The sequence below is a fragment of the Tachyglossus aculeatus genome, chromosome 14, assembly GCF_015852505.1.
Source record: "Tachyglossus aculeatus isolate mTacAcu1 chromosome 14, mTacAcu1.pri, whole genome shotgun sequence".
Taxonomy (NCBI): Eukaryota; Metazoa; Chordata; class Mammalia; order Monotremata; family Tachyglossidae; genus Tachyglossus; species Tachyglossus aculeatus.
In genome coordinates, this window is record NC_052079.1 from 57942137 (window position 1) to 57962380 (window position 20244).

A 20244-nucleotide genomic window follows, 5' to 3' on the forward strand; every position below is an offset into this window, starting at 1 on the left:
TTTGGAAACAACAACAAAAAATCCCTCTTGCCACAATAAACTGGACATATAGGAAACTGATCCTGTGGATCGGGGATTTTCCTCCGGCGACTCCTCTGCTGCCCTCGTTGTTATTGATGCCGTTTCTCAATCTGGGGGGGAGGGCAGCATGGGGGGCAGGGGGCGGTCAGGAGGGTGTCCCTGTCCTGGTCTACACCCCCTCAGGGGGCACGATGTGAAAAACTCCCCAGGATGACGTCCCCCTCTGAGTCCCCCCATCACTGCTGCCGGTCGTGTGTGTCCCCCCTTCTAGACTGTGAGCCCACTGTTGGGTAGGGACTGTCTCTATATGTTGCCAACTTGGACTTCCCAAGCGCTTAGTCCAGTGCTCTGCACACAGTAAGCGCTCAATAAATACGATTGATTGATTGACTGACAGCCTCTGTCCTAGAGGTGACCCCTCGCTGACCCTAACTCTTGATCAGATGACTGGGCCACACGTCAGGCAGATGCCAGTGGTGCCAGCCTCCAATTCCCAGGCCCCAGGGTCTGGGGCCGTGTGGCCTAGTGGAGAGAGCTTGTGCCGGGAAGCCAGGAGATTGGGACCCTAACCCGGCTCTGTCCCCTGCCCGCTGTCGGGGCGGCCAATGCAGCATACGGGCTGAGGCGGAGAGGAGAGAGTCAAATCCGGGAAGGCCTCTCAGAGGAGGCGGGACGTCACGAGGGACTGGAGGCCGGGGAGGGCTGTGGTCAGACAGATTTGAGCAGAGGGAGTTCTGGGCTGGGGAGTCCTAATCATAACACTGGGGACATTTATTATATGCCAAGCACTTTACTAAGCGCTGGGGGAGATACCCCTCCCCACAGCACCTGTATATATGTTTGTATATATTTATTACTCTATTTATTTTACTTGTACATATTTATTCCATTTATTTTATTCGGTTTATACGTTTCGTTTTGTTGTCTGTCTCCCCCTTCTAGACTGTGAGCCCGCTGCTGGGTAGGGACCGTCTCTATATGTCGCCCACTTGTACTTCCCAAGCTCTTAGTCCAGTGCTCTGCACACGGTAAGCGCTCAATACATGCGACTGAATGAATGAATGAAAAGATACAGGATCGCTGGATCCCATGTGGGAGCTCAAAGAGTAGATAGGAGAGAAACAGGGACTGAATCCTCATTTTGCGGTTGAGGGAACTGAGGCCCAGAGAAACAAGGTGACTTGGCCAAGGTCCCACAGCAGACAAATGGAGGAGGTGGGATGAGAACCCAGGTCCTCTGACTCCCAGCCCGGGCTCCTTCCACGAGGCCGTGCCACTTCCCATATGGGAGCAAGAGGAGAGGGAGTTGAGAGTAGAGCCAGCGTTCTGCAGCACCTAGGGCACGTCTATCTCGCCACCACCAACATCTCGCCCACGTCCTGTCTCTGGCCTGGAACGCCCTCCCTCCTCATAGCCGACCGATAACTCCTCTCCTCACCTTTCAAAGCCTTACTGAAGGCCCATCTCCTCCAAGAGGCCTTCCCTGACTAAGCCCTCCTTTCCTCTTCTCCCATTCCCTTCTGTGTCCCCCGATCCACTCCCTTTATTCCTCCCCCCTCCCAGCAACACAGCACTTGTGTTCATATCCGTCGTTTTTTTTATATTAATGTCTAGTTTAGACTGTGAGCCCACTGTTGGGTAGGGACTGTCTCTATACATTGCCAACTTGTACTTCCCAAGCACTTAGTACAGTGCTCTGCACACAGTAAGCACTCAATAAATACGATTGATTGATTGACTGATTAGTTCCCCCTCTAGACTGTAAGCTCAATGTGGGCAGGGAATGTGCCTGTTTATTGTTCTACTGTCCTCTCCCAAGCACTTAGAACAGTGCTCTGCACTAAGTGCTCAATAAACACGATTGACTGACTGAGTGAGGGGGACGCTGGGGGCACTGGGTGAGGGGTCAATCCACCTTCCAGGGCGCAGTGAAATGGGGAAACCAAAGTGGCCTTCCCGGAGAGGGGGGATGTTTCCCAGATGACCCCTTCCTTAGGGAGCCGGGAAGGAACTGCACCTTACCTGGAGCACCCCCTCGGAGAGAAGAAGGGACGGGACACCAGTGCGTGGCTTGGGCGGGGGGGGGTCTGGGCCCCCGACTAGGTCACGCCGGCCGGCGGAAGGCGTCACTGGTCCGGGACCCCGGGGCTCAAGGATACAGGGGTTGTGGTCATCCACGTGGCAGTGGTCCAGGATTAACGGGATCCCATCCAACCGGTGCACCTAAACCGACAGAAAGGGAGTTTGGAGCCTTAAAAAGAGCACTTCTGCGGACATGTCAGAGAAGAAACACGGCCTACTGGCTAGACCCAGACCTGGGAGACAGAGAGCCTGGGTTCTCATCCCGGCTTTACCACGTGCCTGCCGGGTGACCTTGGGCGAGCCGCTTAACGTCTCTGCCCCTCCGTTCCCTCATCTGCAAAATGGGGATTCAACCCTACTCCTTCCTACTTGGCCTGTGAGCCCCATGTTGGACAAGGCCTGTGTCTGATCTGATGAACTTGGATTCGCCTCAGTCCTTAGCACATATAAGCACTTAACAAGTACCAATATAAGGACAATAATACCTTTAAATTACATATTATAAATTACTGGCTATTCATATTAATGTGTGCCTCCCCCTCTAAACTGTAAGCTCCATTGTGGCAGGGAGCTCGTCTGCTAATTCTGTTGTACTGTACTCTCCCAAGCGCTTAGGACAGTGCTCTGCACATAGTAAGTGCTCAACAAATACCATTGATTGATGGTTAAAAAAGAATCCCCTCTCTGCAGTTCTCTGAAGAATAACAATGACAATAATGTCATTGAAGCAGCGTGGCTCAGTGGAAAGAGCCCGGGCTTTGGAGTCAGAGGTCAGGGGTTCAAATCCCAGCTCCGCCAATTGTCAGCTGTGTGACTTTGGGCAAGTCACTTCACTTCTCTGTGCCTCAGTTACCTCAACTGTAAAATGGGGATTAAGACTGTGAGCCCCCCGTGGGACAAACTGATCGCCTTGTAACCTCCCCAGCGCTTAGAACAGTGCTTTGCACATAGTAAGCGCTTAATAAATGCCATCATCATCATCATAATGTGGCATTTGTTAAGCTCTATGGGCTAAATAATGCACACCGTAATCGTATTACAGAATGGTAGTAATAATAATATTATTATGGTACTACGTAATAGTACACACCAAATAATAAACACTGTGCTAAGCGCCGGGGCAGATATGAGTTTATCAGGTCCCACACAGGGCTCCCAGTCTAAGTAGGAGGGAGGACCAGGGATCGAATCCCCATTTCACAGATGAGGGAACTGAGGCCCAGAGAAGTGAAGTGACTTGTCCGAGGTCACACAGCAGACACGTGGCAGAGTCAGAACTTCTGACTTTCAGGCCTGGGCTCTATCCACTACGTCATACGGCTTTCTCCCAAGTACAGCGCCCTTCACACGGGAAGTGCTCGATAAATACATTAAATAAATTAACTGGTTGATTCACGCACCAATAACTAAGTCCTTGTCTTCCTCTATGTACTTACAGACTGAACCACAAGTCAGCATTGCTCTGATGAACCTGCAGTCAGATCTTTAATCAATCAATCAGTCCATCGTATTTACTGAGTGCTTACTCTGTGCCGAGCACTGTACTGAGCTTGGGAGAGAAAAACCTAACAAAGTAGGCAGACAAGTCCTGCAGAGGAAGTTTTTATCTTTCAAATTTTGCTGAAGCTCCTTCATGTTCATTCTCTTTTTCTCCCCTCACCTCATTCCTGTGAGACAGAGAGATCCTGGGATTATTACTCCCAATTTCCAGATGAGGAAACTGGGGCCCAGGGAGGTTCAGCACCGTGTGGAGGTCACAGAGCAGGGCTGGGAGACACAGTCAGGGGAAAGGGGAAGAATTCACATCCTGCCTCTGGCCTGGATCGCCCTCCCTCTTTATATTCGACAGACAATCATTCTCCCCCTCTTCAAAGCCTTACTGAAGGCACATCTCCTTCAAGAGGTCCTCCCTGACTAAGCCCTCTTTTCCTTCCTTCCTTCCTTCATTCATTCAATCGTATTTATTGAGCACTTACTGTGTGCAGAGCACTCTACTAAGCGCTTGGGAAGTCCAAGTGGCAACATATAGAGATGGTCCCTACCCAGCAACGGGCTCACAGTCTAGAAGGGGGAGACAGACAACAAGCCAAAACGCCTCACTCTCGGCTTCAAGGCTATCCATCACCTCACCCCCTCCTACCTCATCTCCCTTCTCTCCTTCTCCACTCCGCTCCTCTGCTGCTCCTAACCCCCTCACTGTACCTCCTTCTCGCCTGTCCCGCCGCCGACCTCCGGACCACGTCCTCCCCCTGGCCCGGAATGCCCTCCCTCCGCACATCCGCCAAGCTAGCTCTCTTCCTCCCTTCAAAGCTTTACTGAGAGCTCACCTCCTCCAGGAGGCCTTCCCAGACTGAACCCCCTTTTTCCTCTCCTCCTCCCCACCCCCGACACCTTACCTCCTTCCCCTCCCCACAGCACCTGTATATACGTTTGTACAGATTTATTTACTTGTACATATTTACTACTCTATCAATTTTGTTAATGATGTGCATCTAGCTTTATCTCTGTTTATTCTGATTACCGGACACCTGTCCACATGTTTTGTTTTGTCGTCTGTCTCCCCCTTCCAGACTGTGAGCCCATTGTTGGGTAGGGACCATCTCTATATGCTGCCAACTTGTACTTCCCAAGAGCTTAGTACAGTGCTCTGCATGTAGTAAGCGCTCAGTAAACATGATTGAATGAATGAATGAACAAAACCAAACACGTAGACAGGTGTCAAAATCAGCAGAACAAACAGAATTAAAGCTCTTCTTCTCCCACTCCCGTCTGCATAGCCCTGACTTGCTCTCTTTATTCACCACCACCTCCTCCCCCACCCCCACCCCCACATATCAATCAATGGTATTTATTGAGTGCTCACTGTGTGCTGAGCACTATACTGACAGCTTGGGAGAGTCCAATACAAATCCCTTGCCCCTACCACCCCTGGCCCTGCTCTACCTCCACTGCCACCCTCATCACCAGAGAAGCAGCGTGGTCTACTAGACAGATTAAGTCTGTCTAGTAGACCATGCTGAATCTGAATCTACAGATTCAACTTGTACTTCCCAAGCGCTTAGTACAGTGCTCTGCATACAGTAAGAGCTCAATGAATACGATTGATTGATTGATTAAGACTGTGAGCCCCATGTGGGAAAGGGACTGTGTCCAACCCAGTTTGCTTGTGTACACCCCAACGTTTAATATAGTACTTGGCCTACAGTAAGCACTTAAAAAATACTGCAATTACTATTATTATTCTGCCTGGCCCAGGATGATAAAAGCAGAACACACAGTTCCTGCCCTGTGGGAGCTTACAGTTTTATGGGGTCCTCGGCCAGCCAGCCAGCCCTAAGTGGTTTGTAAAGAGCAGGAGCTGCAGGGAGGATGAGGAGAGAGAGCTGGGAATCTCCCGCGTCTGGAAGTCGAGCCAGGCAGAGATTAGAGTCGTAGTGTACAGCCACCAGCTTTTCTGCTTACCTGTCGTGGCAGGTGGGATCTCTGTGGATGTCGGGGTAGACGGAGGAGGGACCCACAGGCTAAAGGGGGTGCGGGAAGGTTTCTTGAATGAGGTGGGCTTTGTGGAGGGCACAGAAGAAGGGGAAGGCTCGGGTCTGGTCTGGTCTGGTCTTCTCCCCCCTAGACTGTAAAATCATTGTGGGCAGGGATTGTGTCTGTTTACTGTTACACTGCACTCTCCCAAATGCATAGTACAATGCGTTGCACACCGTAAGAGCTCAATAAATATAACTGAATGAATGAATGAATGATATAAGGAGGGAGCGAGTTCCAGGCTGGGGTCAGAGTCCCCTTCCGAGCAATCATGCTTGTTTGTTTGTTTGTTTATTTATTTACTTACTTACATTTATTTATTTATTTATTCATCCATTTATTTATTTATTTATTTATTTATTTATTTATAATAGCATTTGTTAAGTGCATACTATGTGCCAGGCACTTTACTGAGCGCTGGGGTGAAAATGAGCAAATCAGGTTGGACAGCCTATGTCATTCCTTCATTCATTCATTCAATCGTATTTATGTCCCACATGGGAGTCACAGTCTTAACCCCCATTTTAGAGATGCGGGAACTGAGGCCCAGGGAAGTGGAGTGGCTTGCCTGAGGTAACACAGCAGACACGCGGCAGGGCTGGGATTAGAATCCAGGTCCTTCTGCCTCCCGGGGCTTTGCACTTTCCACTAGGCCACGCTGCTTCTTTATTGAGCACTTACTGTGGGCAGAGCCCCACCCTAAGCGCCTGAGAGAGTAGAATATAACAGAGTTGGTAGACTTATTCCCTGCCTACAATGAGCTTCCAGTCTAGAGGGATCCGTCCCCTCAGATCTGTTTCCAACATTAGAAAGGACCGGCTCCTCCAGCCCCCAAAGTCCCCAGTTTTCATTCAATCATATTTATTAAGCATTTACTGCGTGCAGAGCACTGACCTAAGTGCTTGAGAAAGTACAATGCAACAGTAAACAGTGACATTCCCTGCCCACAACGAGCTCACAGTCTAGAGCCGGGGAGACAGACATTGATATAAATAAATAAAATGACAGATATGGACGTAAGTTGTATGGGCCTGGGAGGGGGGGAAGAGCAAAGGGAGAAAGTCAGGGTGAGGCAGAAGGGAGGGGGAGATGAGGAACACCCTCCCCTGGTTGCCGCTGATTCTGGGATGGCTGAGGAGAATGATTCCATTATTACTACTAATGATAATTTAAAATAATGACAATCATAATCACAGTGGCAATTGTTAAGTGCTTTCTATGTGCCAAGCTCCGCTACTCGTTTGCTGTGTGAACGTGGATAAGTTACTTCACTACCCTGGGCCTCAGTGGCCTCATCTGTAAAATGAGGATTGAGACTGTGAGCACCACGTGGGACAACCTGACTAGCTTACATCTACCCCAGCGCTTAATACAGTGCCCGGAACATAGTAAATGCTTAATAAATGCCCCCTAATAAAAAGCACCGTACTAAGTGCTGGGGTAGATATAAGATCATCAGTCCGTACTGAGTCCCCGTTCCAGTCGGGGCTCAAGGTCTAAGTAGGAGGGAGAACCGGTACTGAATCCCCATTTTCTGTATATATGTTTGTACATATTTATTTCTCTATTTATTGATTTATTTATTTATTTTACTTGTACATATCTATTCTATTTATTTTATTTTGTTAGTATGTTTGGTTTTGTTCTCTGTCTCCCCCTTTTAGACTGTGAGCCCACTGTTGGGTAGGGACTGTCTCTATATGTTGCCAACTTGTACTTCCCAAGCGCTTAGTACAGTGCTCTGCACACCGTAAGCGCTCAATAAATACGATTGATGATGATGATGATGATTTTCCAGATGAGGATGCCGAGGCACAGAGAAGCGAAGTGACTTGCCCAAGGTCCCACGGGAGGCAACTGGACCGTCCTACTCTCGGTGGTACCGCTGACCTCGGGCGAGGATGGAAGCTATCGAAACTTGCTATTCGTGGCAAGGAAAACCTCTGGCTCTTTGAAATCCCAGCTGCCTGGCGTGCGCACCCTCCGCCTGCCTCCCTCTTCAAGGAAATTGAGTCATGCTCTAAAAATGGCAATTTCCCGCGTGCCGTCAGTCCGAGAGAATTAAAGGGGACCCAGACATTCGAGGCTGTCCGCTGGATCTGCGGCCCAACTGAGGTTACGTTTTTCTGGAGAGACGTTCCCCAGGGGAAACAGCTGCAGCACCAAATGAAAGAAATGATCCTTTAATACAGATGTGCGCGATGTAGAGCTCGGAAATTACATGCTAGGATGGGACGGGGGGGCTTTTCATCCTTGTCCTCCCGCCCAGAGCGGGGTTCCAGAAGCTCCTGCTGTGGAGGTCGGGGTCGCCGGCAAGGACCAAGCAGGAGGGGCCCAGTTGTGGGGAGGGGAGGACGCCGGCCTTGCCCACGTGACACTGGAAGCTCCTTGAACGCAGGGAGAGGATCTATTAGTTCATCATCATCATCATCAATCGTATTTATTGAGAGCTTACTATGTGCAGAGCACTGTACTAAGCGCTTGGGAAGTACAAATTGGAAACATATAGAGACAGTCCCTACCCAACAGTGGGCTCACAGTCTAAAACGGGGAGACAGACAACAAAACCAAACATACTAACAAAATAAAATAGAATAGATATGTACAAATAAAATAAATAAATAAGTAGAGTAATAAATATGTACAAACATATATACATATATACAGGTGCTGTGGGGAAGGGAAGGAGGTAAGATGGGGGGATGGAGAGGGGGGTGAGGGGGAGAGGAAGGAAGGGGCTCAGTGTGGGAAGGCCTCCTGGAGGAGGTGAGCTCTCAGTAGGGCCTTGAAGGGAGGAAGAGAGCTAGCTTGGCGGATGGGCAGAGGGATTGGGGGCATTCCAGGCCCGGGGGAGGACGTGGGCCAGGGGTCGATGGCGGGACAGGCGACAACGAGGTACGGGGAGGAGATTAGCGGTGGAGGAGCGGAGGGTGCGGGCTGGGCTGGAGAAGGAGAGAAGGGAGGTGAGGTAGGAGGGGGCGAGGGGATGAATGGACAGCCTTGAAGCCCAGGGTGAGTTCTGTTCTGTTGTCTTCTCCAAGTGCTCAGCACAATGCTCTGCACACAGTAGACTGGAAGCTCCTTGAAGGCAGGGAGAGTGCCTATTTTAACTCTACTGTCTTCTCCCAAGTGCTCAGTGCAACGCTCAGCACACAGCAGACTCTGGCTCTGCCCCAGACAGGCCCACCAAGACGTCACCAAAATCCACCCTTTCCTCTCATCATCATCATCATCAATCACATTTATTGAGCGCTTACTGTGTGCGGAGCACTGTACTAAGCGCTTGGGAAGTACAAGTTGGCAACATATAGAGACGGTCCCTACCCACCAGTGGGCTCACAGTCTAAAAGGGGGAGACAGAGAACAAAACCAAACATACTAACAAAATAAAATAAATAGAATAGATATGTACAAGTAAAATAGAGTATTTATTTATACTCTATTTAGTTATAGAGTATTTATAGAGTATTTGTATTTATACTCTATTTATTTATACTCTATAGCTCCATCCAAACAGCTCTCACTCTGATCCCAGCACTTATCCTCTTCCGCCTTGATGACTGTATCAGCTTCCTTGCTGACCTCTCTGTCCCCTGTCTCTCCCGACTCCGGTCCATACTTCACGGTGCCGCCCGGATCATTTTTCAACGAAACCGTTCGGTCCGTGTTTCCCCACTCCTCAAGAACCTCCAGTGGTAGCCCATCCACCTCCGCATCAAACAGAGACTCCTCGCCATCGGCTTTAAAGCTCTCAGTCACCTTCCCCATTCCCACTTCACCTCCCTGTTCTCCTACTATGACCCTCTAGATTTTAAACTCGTTATGGGCAAGGAATGCGTCTATTGTTACAGTAATGATAATAATGGTATTGGTTAAGCGCTTACTATGTGCCAGTCACTGTTCTAAGCACTGGGGTAGATAGAAGATAATCGGATTGGACACCGTCTCTGTCCCACATAGGGCTCGCGGTCTCAATCCCCGTTTTTCGGATGAAGGAACTGAGGCCTGGAGAAGCGAAGGGACTTGGTCAAGGTCACACCCAGCAGACAAGAAGCAGAGCTGGGATTAGGATCCAGGTCCTTCGGCCTCCCAAGCCCGAGCTCTGTCTACTAGGCCACGTTGCTCCCAAGTGCTTAGTACAGTGCTCTGCACACAGTAAATCCTCAATATAATTGAATGAATGAATGAATGACTGCACACTTGGCTCCTCTGATGCCAACCTGCTCGCCGTACCACGAACTCGTCTACCTCGCCGCCGACCCCTTGCCCGTGTCTTGCCTCTGGTCTCAATCAATCAATCAATCAATTGTATTTATTGAGCGCTTACTGTGTGCAGAGCACTGTACTAAGCGCTTGGGAAGTACAAGCTGGCAACATATAGAGACAGTCCCTACCCAACAGTGGGCTCACAGTCTAGAAGGGGGAGACGGAGAACAAAACCAAACATACTACCAAAATAAAATAAATATTTTATTTATTCAAATTCCCTCCTCCTCCGTATCCAACAGACCACCACGCTCCTCGCCTTCAAAGACCTCCTAAAATCCATTGCCTCCAAGAGACTTTCCCCGACTCTGCACTCATTTCTCCACCAACCCTCCCCTCTAGCACGTGGCTGTTGAGTCCCTTAAGGATTCTGACACTTGCCCCAGGCCCACGGCACTTATGTCCAAATCCTTCAATTCTACCATTTCCCCCATCTGTAATTCATTTTCATGTCCATCTGTGAGAAGCAGTGTGGCTCGGTGAAAAGAGCCCGGGCTTTGGAGTCAGAGGTCATGGGTTCAAATCCCGGCTCTGTCAGCTGTGTCAGCTTTGGGAAAGTCGCTTCACTTCTCTGTGCCTGTTAACTCATCTGTAAAATGGGGATGAAGACTGTGAGCCCCACGTGGGACAACCTGATCACCCTGTAACCTCCCCAGCGCTTAGAACAGTGCTTTGCACATAGTAAGTGCTTAATAAATGCCATCATTATTATTATCTCCCTGTCTGGAATGTAAACTCCTTCTTTTTTATGGTATTTGTTAAGCGCTCCCTTTGTGCCAGGCTCTGTACTAAGCACTGGGGTAGATACAAGTTAGGTTGGAACCAGTACCGTATAATAACAATAATGATGATAATGATAACGATGAAGGTTTTTGTTACGTGCTTATTATGTGTCTAGAGCCATTCTCAGCACTGGGGTAGATACAAGCCAGTCAGGTTGGACCCAAAGTCCCTGTCCCACACGGGGCTCACTGTCTTCACCCCCACCTTCCAGATGAAGTAACTGAGGCCCAGAGAAGTGAAGTACATTGCCCAGCGTTTCCCGGCAGGCAAGCGGCGGAGCCGGGAATTATATCTGTAATTTATTTATTTGTATTGATGTCTGTCTCCCTCCACTAAATCGTAAGCTCATTATGGACAGGGAATGGGTCTGTTTGTTGGCATACTGTGCTCTCCCAGGCGCTTAGTACAGTGCTCTTCAGACAGTAAGCACCCAATCAATATAATTGATTGAACGAATGAAGGCAGAATGCCTTGACCCCTGGGCTCGATCCATTAGGCCATGCCGCTGCTCCTCGTGGGTAGCGATTGTGTCCACCAACTCTTGTACCATCCCTCCCGAGCGCTCAGTCCAGTAAGCGCTCAACAAATAACCGTTGACGGACGGATTGGTGGCCTTAGGCCGGCCCAGGGCCAGGCTGACCCTTTGTCTCAGGAATCGGGGAACGCTCCTCTCCTCGGGAGGAGAGCAACCCTCCCTCAAGCCAAACAGTAACCCGGGGCTGCGGGAGGCTGAGCGGGGCAGGAGGCGGCGATCGGCGGACGGGCCGATAAAGGAAAATATGCCTGCTATCTCCCCATTGTTTACCGCTTGTATTTTTCCTGGAACCGAGAGGCATTTTCTGTATTATATGAACCTGCAGAAAAACACATACCTACGGAAATAGCCGAGCCCGTACCCTGAACCGAGGGTAGAGGAACGTGCCCGATGCCATCACCGCGGAGGAATGTCCCGTTGACAAAAGTTTGCGTTGCACACCCTCCCAACCCCGACTATGGCAACGACGACATAACAGAAACCAAACAGAGGGCTTTACCCTGACTGGATAATCTGGATAATTACAGGCTGCGTTACGGGGATCAAAGTTCGATCGCCTCGGAGATCTGCACGGCTGAGGGGCCGGTGGCAAGCACGGCCGCCCCTTTTCCTCCTTCCTCCTCCTGGAATTTATTCTCCAGCCGGATTCGCCCCTGGGTCTGTAAACCCGCAGAGGACAGGGATCCTGTCTACTAACACTACTGTCCGCTCATGCCGGACTGGATAGATCCCAGGCCTTGGAGTCCGACAGTCACTGGTTCTGATCCCAGCTCTGTCACTTGTCTGCTGCGTGCCCTCGGGCAAGTCACTTCACTTCTCTGGGCCTCAGTTCCCTCATCTGTAAAACGGGGATTAAGACTGTGAGCCTTATGTGGACAGCACCTCACAGTTAATGGCCTGATCGTGAACTTGGCTTCCTGGTAGAAATACTTTGCTAGTTTGGAGCGATCTCTGCATTTGTGTACTCTGTAGACTGTCAGCTCTTTCTGGACAAGAATCACCTCTACCAACCCTACTGTACTGTCCTCAATCAATCAATCAATCAATCGTATTTATTGAGCGCTTACTGTGTGCAGAGCACTGTACTAAGCGCTTGGGAAGTACAAGTTGGCAACATATAGAGACAGTCCCTACCCAACAGTGGGCTCACAGTCTAAAAGGGGGAGACAGACAACAAAACCAAACATACTAACACAATAAAATAAATAGAATAGATATGTACAAGTAAAATAAATAAATAAATAAATACAGTAATAAATATGTACAAACATATATACATATATGCAGGTGCTGTGAGGAAGGGAAGGAGGTAAGATGGGGGGGATGGAGAGGGGGAGGAGGGGGAGAGGAGGGAAGGGGCTCAGTCCTCTCCCAAGTGCTTGGTACAGTGCTCTGCACACAGTGAGCGTTCAATAAATACTGCTGCTGGATGTACCACTGGTGTCGGTGGAAGAGTCCGTGGCTTTCCCCATATTTAAACCACAATCTAGGACTGCGTCCGAACGACACCATTTGAACGGGCCCTTCCTCATAGGAAAGCCTCACCTGTCAATTGAGGTATTTACAGGAGTATAAACAGTGCTTGTGAACCTTGCATCCTACCAATGCCCGTTAACCTGGAGTTCAAAGGGATAAAAGGCGGGATTCGCTTTTTATTGGATGTGTGGTTAGCGGCTCAATTCCACGGCTGACGTCTCAGTACCACGCGGGATTCAGAAAGGATCATCGTGACTTGTGTAAAAAAAAAAAAAGGGAGGGAGTACTGACTACTGACAAGTGTTTCTGGACTTGCCAAACCAGCTGACGAGCAGCCTTTATGCACCTAAGTTTGGTCCGAGCACAGTGTTGCCAAGTGGTTAGAGCCCGGGAGTCAGAAGGATCTGGTTCAAACCCTGGCTCCGCCACTTGTCTGCTGTGTGACCTTGGGAAGTCACTTCCCTTCTCTGGGCCTCAGTTCCCTCACCTGTAAAATGGGGATGAAGGCCGTGAGCCCCACGTGGGGCACGGCCTACGTGCCACCTGATTTGCTTGCATCTACCCCAGTGCACTCAGTACAGTGCCTGGCACATAGTAAGTGCTAAACAAATACCACAATTATTATTATTAGCACTGGCATAAGGTGTAACTGTAAGTATTTGGTTTAATAATAATAATGGCATTTGTTAAACACTTACTAGGTACAAAGCACTGTTCTAAGCACTGGGGGAGGTTACAAGGTGATCAGGTTGTCCCACGGGGGGCTCACAATCTTAATCCCCACTCTACAGATGAGGTAACGGAGGCACAGAAGTTAAGTGACTAGCCCAAAGTCACACAGCTAATTGGCAGAGCTGGGATTTGAACCCATGACCTGACTCCAAAGCCCGGGCTCTTTCCACTGAGCCACGCTGCTTCCCGAATAGGGAAGATGGTGGAAAGCGCCGACCCGCTGCTGCACCCCAGCCCCCCGCCTCCCCCGTTCCCATCCCCTGCTGGAGTAGATCCAAGATAATCAATCAATCATATTTATTGAGCGCTTACTGTGGGCAGAGCACTGTACTAAGCGCTTGGGAAGTCCAAGTTGGCAACATATAGAGACAGTCCCTACCCAACAGTGGGCTCACAGTCTACAATCAGGTAGGACACTGTCCATGTCCCACATGGGGCTCACAGTCTTCACCCCCAGTTTACAGATGAGATAACTGAGGCCCAGAGAAGTGAGGTGACTTGCCCAAGGTCCCACTGCAGACGGGTGACGGTGCCCGACCAGGTCCTTCTGAATCCCGGGCCCTGGCTCTATCTGCTAGGCCAAGCTGATCTTCTATCTGCCTTCTGACGACGACGAGGATGTTAGACTGGGAGCCCACTGGTGGGTAGGGACCGTCTCTATGTGTTGCCAACTTGTACTTCCCAAGCGCTTAGTACAGTGCTCTGCACACAGTAAGCGCTCAATAAATACGATTGATTGATTGACTGATCTAGCTTTCGGGCTCTGGGCCGCTCCTCCGCTCGGTGGCACGAGCCAGATTTCCGAGGAATTAACGGCTAACGAGCTGGAAAAAGACACCGGGGCTGGGGCGAGGGGCGGGGGAGGTGGAGGGAAATTCTCCCTGGGGAGGCCCCTTTTCCACAAGGGAACCAGAACGCAAAGCAGAAAACAAGGAAACGGCTCGGCCTCCAGGAAAATCTCCTCGGATTGGCATCTGCAGAATCAAAGCCGCACACCAGATACCAAAAAGAACAAGGAAAATGGATTTTTTTTTCCAAAACAAAGGCGTCGGGAAGGAAGAATTAATCTTCGCTCCTTGCCTCTGGCCCTGAAACCAACTGCACCTCTTTAGGCCCAGCTGGAGGCACGTTTTCACTTATTTATGTTTGAGCTGTCGAAGAAGTGCCATTTCACGAAGGGGAAAAAAAAAATTCACGACTGGAAAAAGGAAAGTCGGTGTTAATTGCTGGTGGGTAGAAAAAAATAACTTGCAATTACGTGGAGTTTTCCCGCTGTTTTAAATTGTAATTGATGACACTTTGAGAAAATCTCTGTTCCTGGCAAGCTTAATCCCTCAGAGGTAGAAGGTGTGACCTCGGGCAAGTCGCTTCACTTCTCTGGGCCTCAGTCCCCTCATCTGTGAAATGGAGATTGAGCCTGTAAGCCCCACGGAGAACATGGACTGTGTCTCACCTGATTAGCTCGTATCCACCGTCAGCGCTTAGTCCAGCGCCTGGAACATAGTAGTCACTTAACAAAATACCCTTAAAAAAGAAAAGGGGCAAACTGGACAGTGAAGAGCAGATCCCCGGGCAGAAGCCGATCAATTAATCAATCGATGGCATTTATCGAGCGCTTACTGTTGTACAGAGAACCACGCAAATGCTTGGGAGACGAAAATGGCGTTATTAGAAAGGATTCCTGTCCTCAAGCTTACAGTCTACACTGTGCAAAGCACTGGACTGAACACTTGGGAGATAATAATAATAATAATAATCATCATCATCATCAATCGTATTTATTGAGCGCTTACTATGTGCAGAGCACTGTACTAAGCGCTTGGGAAGTACAAATTGGCAACATATAGAGACAGTCCCTACCCAACAGTGGGCTCACAGTCTAAAAGGGGGAGACAGAGAACAAAACCAAACATACTAACAAAATAAAATAAATAGAATAGATATGTACAAATAAAATGGCATTTATTAAGCGCTTACTATGTACAAGCACTGTTCTAAGCGCTGGGGAGGTTACAAGGTGATCAGGTTGTCCCACGGGGGTGCTCACAGTCTCAATCCCCATTTTACAGATGAGGTAAGTGAGGCCCAGAGAAGTTAAGTGACTTGCCCAAAGTCACACAGCTGACAACTGGCGGAGCTGGGATTTGAACCCATGACCTCTGACTCCAAAGCCCGGGCTCTTCTCCACTAAGCCACGCTGCTCAGGACAATAAGAGTTTAATAGACCCAATCCCTGCCCCAAAGGAGCTTCTAGTCTACCGTGGGCAGAGCACCATACACCAGAGAGCCAGAAGGACCTGGGTTCAAATCCTGGCTCCGCCTCCCGTCTGCTATGTGACCTTGGGAAAGTCGCTTCCTCTCTCCGGGCCTCAGTTACCTCACCTGTAAAATGGGGATTAAGACCGTGAGCCCCACGGGGGACATGGACTGTGTCCAACCTGATTAGCTTTTATCTATCCCAGCGCTTGACACACAGTAAGCGCTTAATAATAATAATAATAATAATGTTGGTATTTGTTAAGCGCCTACTATGTGCAAAGCACTGTTCTAAGCGCTGGGGTAGGTACAAGGTAATCAGGTTGTCCCACGAGGGGCTCACAGTCTTCACCCCCATTTTACAGACGAGGGAACTGAGGCCCAGAGAAGTGAAGTGACTTGCCCAACGTCACACAGCTGACAAGTGGCGGAGCCGGGATTTGAACCCACGACCTCTGACTCCAAAGCCCGGGCTCTTTCCACTGAGCCACGCCGCTTCCCTTAACCAATTCCATCACTGTACTGAATGCTTGGGGGAGTCCAATACCGCAGACTAGACAAGACACGGGCCCAATTAAAGCGGGAGAAAAAAGAAAGGGAAGGGCGACTCAGGTTAGAGCTAGAATCCTCGACAATCCGCTCCAACCTCCCTCCCTGCCTCCCCGCTGGGCCTTCTTGGGGAACAGAAAAAACTCTTCCATTTTACCATCTGTCAAAGAACTATTCATCAACCATTTTTTTTTTTCTTCTTTTCTCTCACCGGGTTGCTGTTAAGACCAGTTTCCACAGCTTCTTACAAATTAAAAGTTCCAGAGGGCTCACAAGATACCATCTCTCGCACGCACGGTGATTTATCCAGGTCAGGCGAACACATATCCATCAGTGGTATTTACCGAGCGCTTCCTGGGGGCAGAGCGTTGTACTAAGCGCCCGGGAGGGTACGGTACACAAAGTCGGTAGACGCTCCCTGCCCACCCTGAACCTACCGTCTAAACAGACACTAATAGAAGTGATTTATAGATTCGTAACTAAGCGCTGTGGGGCTGAGGGTGGGGCGGCTATCACAGGCCCAGACGGCACAGGTCCAAGTGCATCTGCAAAAAGACCCCTGCCCTGGAAACTGCCAAATGTCTCGTAAAGGGAAGGCTTTGCGTTTCTTTAATGGTATTTGTTAAGCACCTACTATGAGCTAGGCACTGTACTAAGCGCTGGGGTAGGTGTGAGCCTATCAAGTTGGGCACAGTCCCTGCCCCATGTGGAGCTCACCGTCTTAATCCCCATTTTAAGGGAAACGAATTGGAGCATAGAGAAGTGATGATAATAACAATAATAATTGGCATTTGTTAAGCGCTTACTAGGTGCAAAGCACTGTTCTAAGCGCTGGGGAGGATACAGAGTGATCAGGTTGTCCCATGTGGGGCTCACAGTCTTAATCCCCATTTTCCAGATGAGGTAACTGAGGCCCAGAGAAGTTAAGTGGCTTGCCCGAGATCACACAGCAGACATGTGGTGGAGCCGGGATTCGAACCCATGACCTCTGACTCCAAAGCCTGTGCTCTTTCCACTGAGCCACACTGAAGTGACTTGTCCAAGGTCTCAGGGTAGACACGTGGCAGCGCCGGGATTAGAACCCAGACCCTTCAGACTCCCCAGCCCACGGTCTTTCCACTATCTTGCCTCCTGTCTCCTGGGTGCAGCAGCCGGAAGGGCCGGCAAAATGCCAATCAGCCAATCAATCAATCAATCAATGGTATTTACTGCGAGCTTACTATGTGCGGAGCACTGCGGGGCTCAATTCCTCTGACTCCCAACTCAGGCAACGCATTAATAATAATAATGATAATAATGGTAATAATGATAGAACTTAAGCGCTTTTTATGTGCCAAGCACTGTATCAATCAATCAATCGTATTTATTGAGCTCTTACTGGGTGCAGAGCACTGTACTAAGCGCTTGGGAAGTCCAAGTTGGCAACATCTAGAGACAGTCCCTACCCAACAGTGGGCTCACAGTCTAAAAGGGGGAGACGGAGAACAAAACCAAATATACTAACAAAATAAAATAAATAGAATAGATATGTACAAGTAAAATAAATAAATACAGTAATAAATATTTACAAACATATATACATATATACAGGTGTACTAAGCACTGGGGTAGATACAAGATCATGGGGTCCCACATGGGGCTCACTATTTATTCTGATGTTATTGACGCCTGTCTACTTGTTTTGTTTTGTTGTCTGTCTCCTCCTTCTAGACCGTGAGCCCATTGTTGGGTAGGGACCGTCTCTATATGTTGCCGATTTGTACTTCCCAAGCGCTTAGTACAGTGGTCTGCACACAGTAAGCGCTCAATAAATATGACTACAGTGGTCTGAACACAGTAAGCGCTCAATAAATATGACTGACTGAATGAATGAACAGGGATTGAATCCCCATTGTGCAGATGAGGGAACTGAGGTCCAGTGAAGTGAGTTGCCCAAGGTCCCGCGGTAGACAAGTGACGGGGCCGGGATTAGAACCCAGGTCCCCTGATTCCCCGGCCTGGGCTCTGTCCGCTAGGCCCCGCTGCTTCTCTGACTCCGTCCAACTTGTATCCAGACCAGTGTGTAGTAGAGGGCCTGATCAATCAATCAATCAATCAATCATATTTATTGAGCGCTTACTGTGTGCAGAGCACTGTACTAAGCGCTTGGGAAGTACAAATCGGCAACATATGGAGACGGTCCCTACCCAACAACGGGCTCACAGTCTGGAAGGAGGAGACAGACAACAAAACAAAACAAGTAGACAAGCGTCAATACCATCAGAATAAATAGTGAGCCCCATGTGGGACCCCATGATCTTGTATCTACCCCAGTGCTTAGTACACCTGTATACATGTATATATGTTTGTAAATATTTATTACTCTATTTATTTATTTTACTTGTACATATCTATTCTATTTATTTTATTTTGTTAGTATGTTTGGTTTTGTTCTCCGTCTCCCCCTTTTAGACTGTACAAGTTGGCAACATCTAGAGACAGTCCCGACCCAACAGTGGGCTCACAGTCTAGAAGGGCTGACGCAGAGTAAGGGCTTAACGAACACCACAATTATCGGAGAATCTGTCGCGACCCCTGCTGCCTCAGTTTCTCATCATCATCATCATCAATCGTATTTATTGAGCGCTTACTATGTGCAGAGCACTGTACTAAGCGCTTGGGAAGTACAAGTTGGCAACATATAGAGACAGTCCCTACCCAACAACGGGCTCACAGTCTGGAAGGAGGAGACAGACAACAAAACAAAACAAGTAGACAGGCGTCAATACCGTCAGAATAAATAGTGAGCCCCATGTGGGACCCCATGATCTTGTATCTACCCCAGTGCTTAGTACACCTGTATATATGTATGTAAATATTTATTACTCTATTTACTTTACTTGTACATATCTATTCATTTTATTTTGTTAGTATGTTTGGTTTTGTTCTCCGTCTCCCCCTTTTAGACTGTACAAGTTGGCAACATCTAGAGACAGTCCCGACCCAACAGTGGGCTCACAGTCTAGAAGGGCTGACACGGAGTAAGGGCTTAACGAACACCACAATTATCGGAGAATCTGTCGCGCCCCCTGCTGCCTCAGTTTCTCATCATCATCGTCATCAATCATATTTATTGAGCGCTTACTATGTGCAGAGCACTGTACTAAGCGCTTGGGAAGTACAAATTGGCAACACAATCTCCATCTGTTCCTCGGAGCTGCTGCCTGCCTCTCCGGGCCCCCGCCTTCCCGGTTTTAAGTGTCTGGAAGCCCCGTGGCGGTAAGGAGAGGTGCGGATCCCAAGAGCGATTCACCCCTTGGTCCCCCTCGCCCCCGACCGCCGGTGTACAGTGTGACTTCTTCTCCCCCTGCCACCCCCCCGGAGCCCCCGGCCCCACCGCGAGACCCCGGTCGTTGAGGGAGGGATGACACTCATCCCCCTCTCCATCCCCCCCATCTTACCTCCTTCCCTTCCCCACAGCACCTGTATATATGTTTGTACATATTTTTTACTCTATTTATTTATTTTATTTGTACATATCTATTCTATTTATTTTATTTTGTTAGTATGTTTGGTTTTGTTCTCTGTCTCCCCCTTTTAGACTGTGAGCCCGCTGTTGGGTAGGGACTGTCTCTATATGTTGCCAATTTGTACTTCCCAAGCCCTTAGTACAGTGTTCTGCATGTAGTAAGCGCTCAATAAATACGATTGATGATGATGATGATGACATGTGGGACCGCCAAGGAAGAGGGACCACTTGAGGGGGGTGGGCTCGCCGGGCCGGGGTCGAACTCTGGACGTCCCGGGGTGATTCCAGGGGACGGGGGCCCCTGGAATGGCGGGCCGGGCCCATCCCCTGCTGCTGTTGAGGGGGCGGGGGCGGCGGTGACAGACCAGCCCGGGGCCCCCCGGGGCTTCTCCCAACTAGATGCGACATGAAGCCCGACCAACCCACGTCAGCACTTTCTCGCCTGCGGATAAAAACAATCTGTGCTCCTTGATCAATCTCCCTGGAAATTACAGCTACCAGC

The 20244-nt window shown here is 49.3% G+C and overlaps 1 protein-coding gene across 1 annotated transcript in view; it reads right to left on the reverse strand.

Moving 5' to 3' along the window:
* The window catches only part of LOC119936639 (collagen alpha-1(III) chain-like), a 112912-nt gene that overhangs the window by 11953 nt on the left and 80715 nt on the right, over positions 1-20244 (reverse strand). Inside the window, exon 11 of the mRNA XM_038756096.1 lies at positions 2181-2244. Coding sequence (XP_038612024.1) covers positions 2192-2244 — 53 coding nt within the window. The 3' untranslated portion in view covers positions 2181-2191. The remainder of the gene's footprint in view (positions 1-2180; positions 2245-20244) is intronic.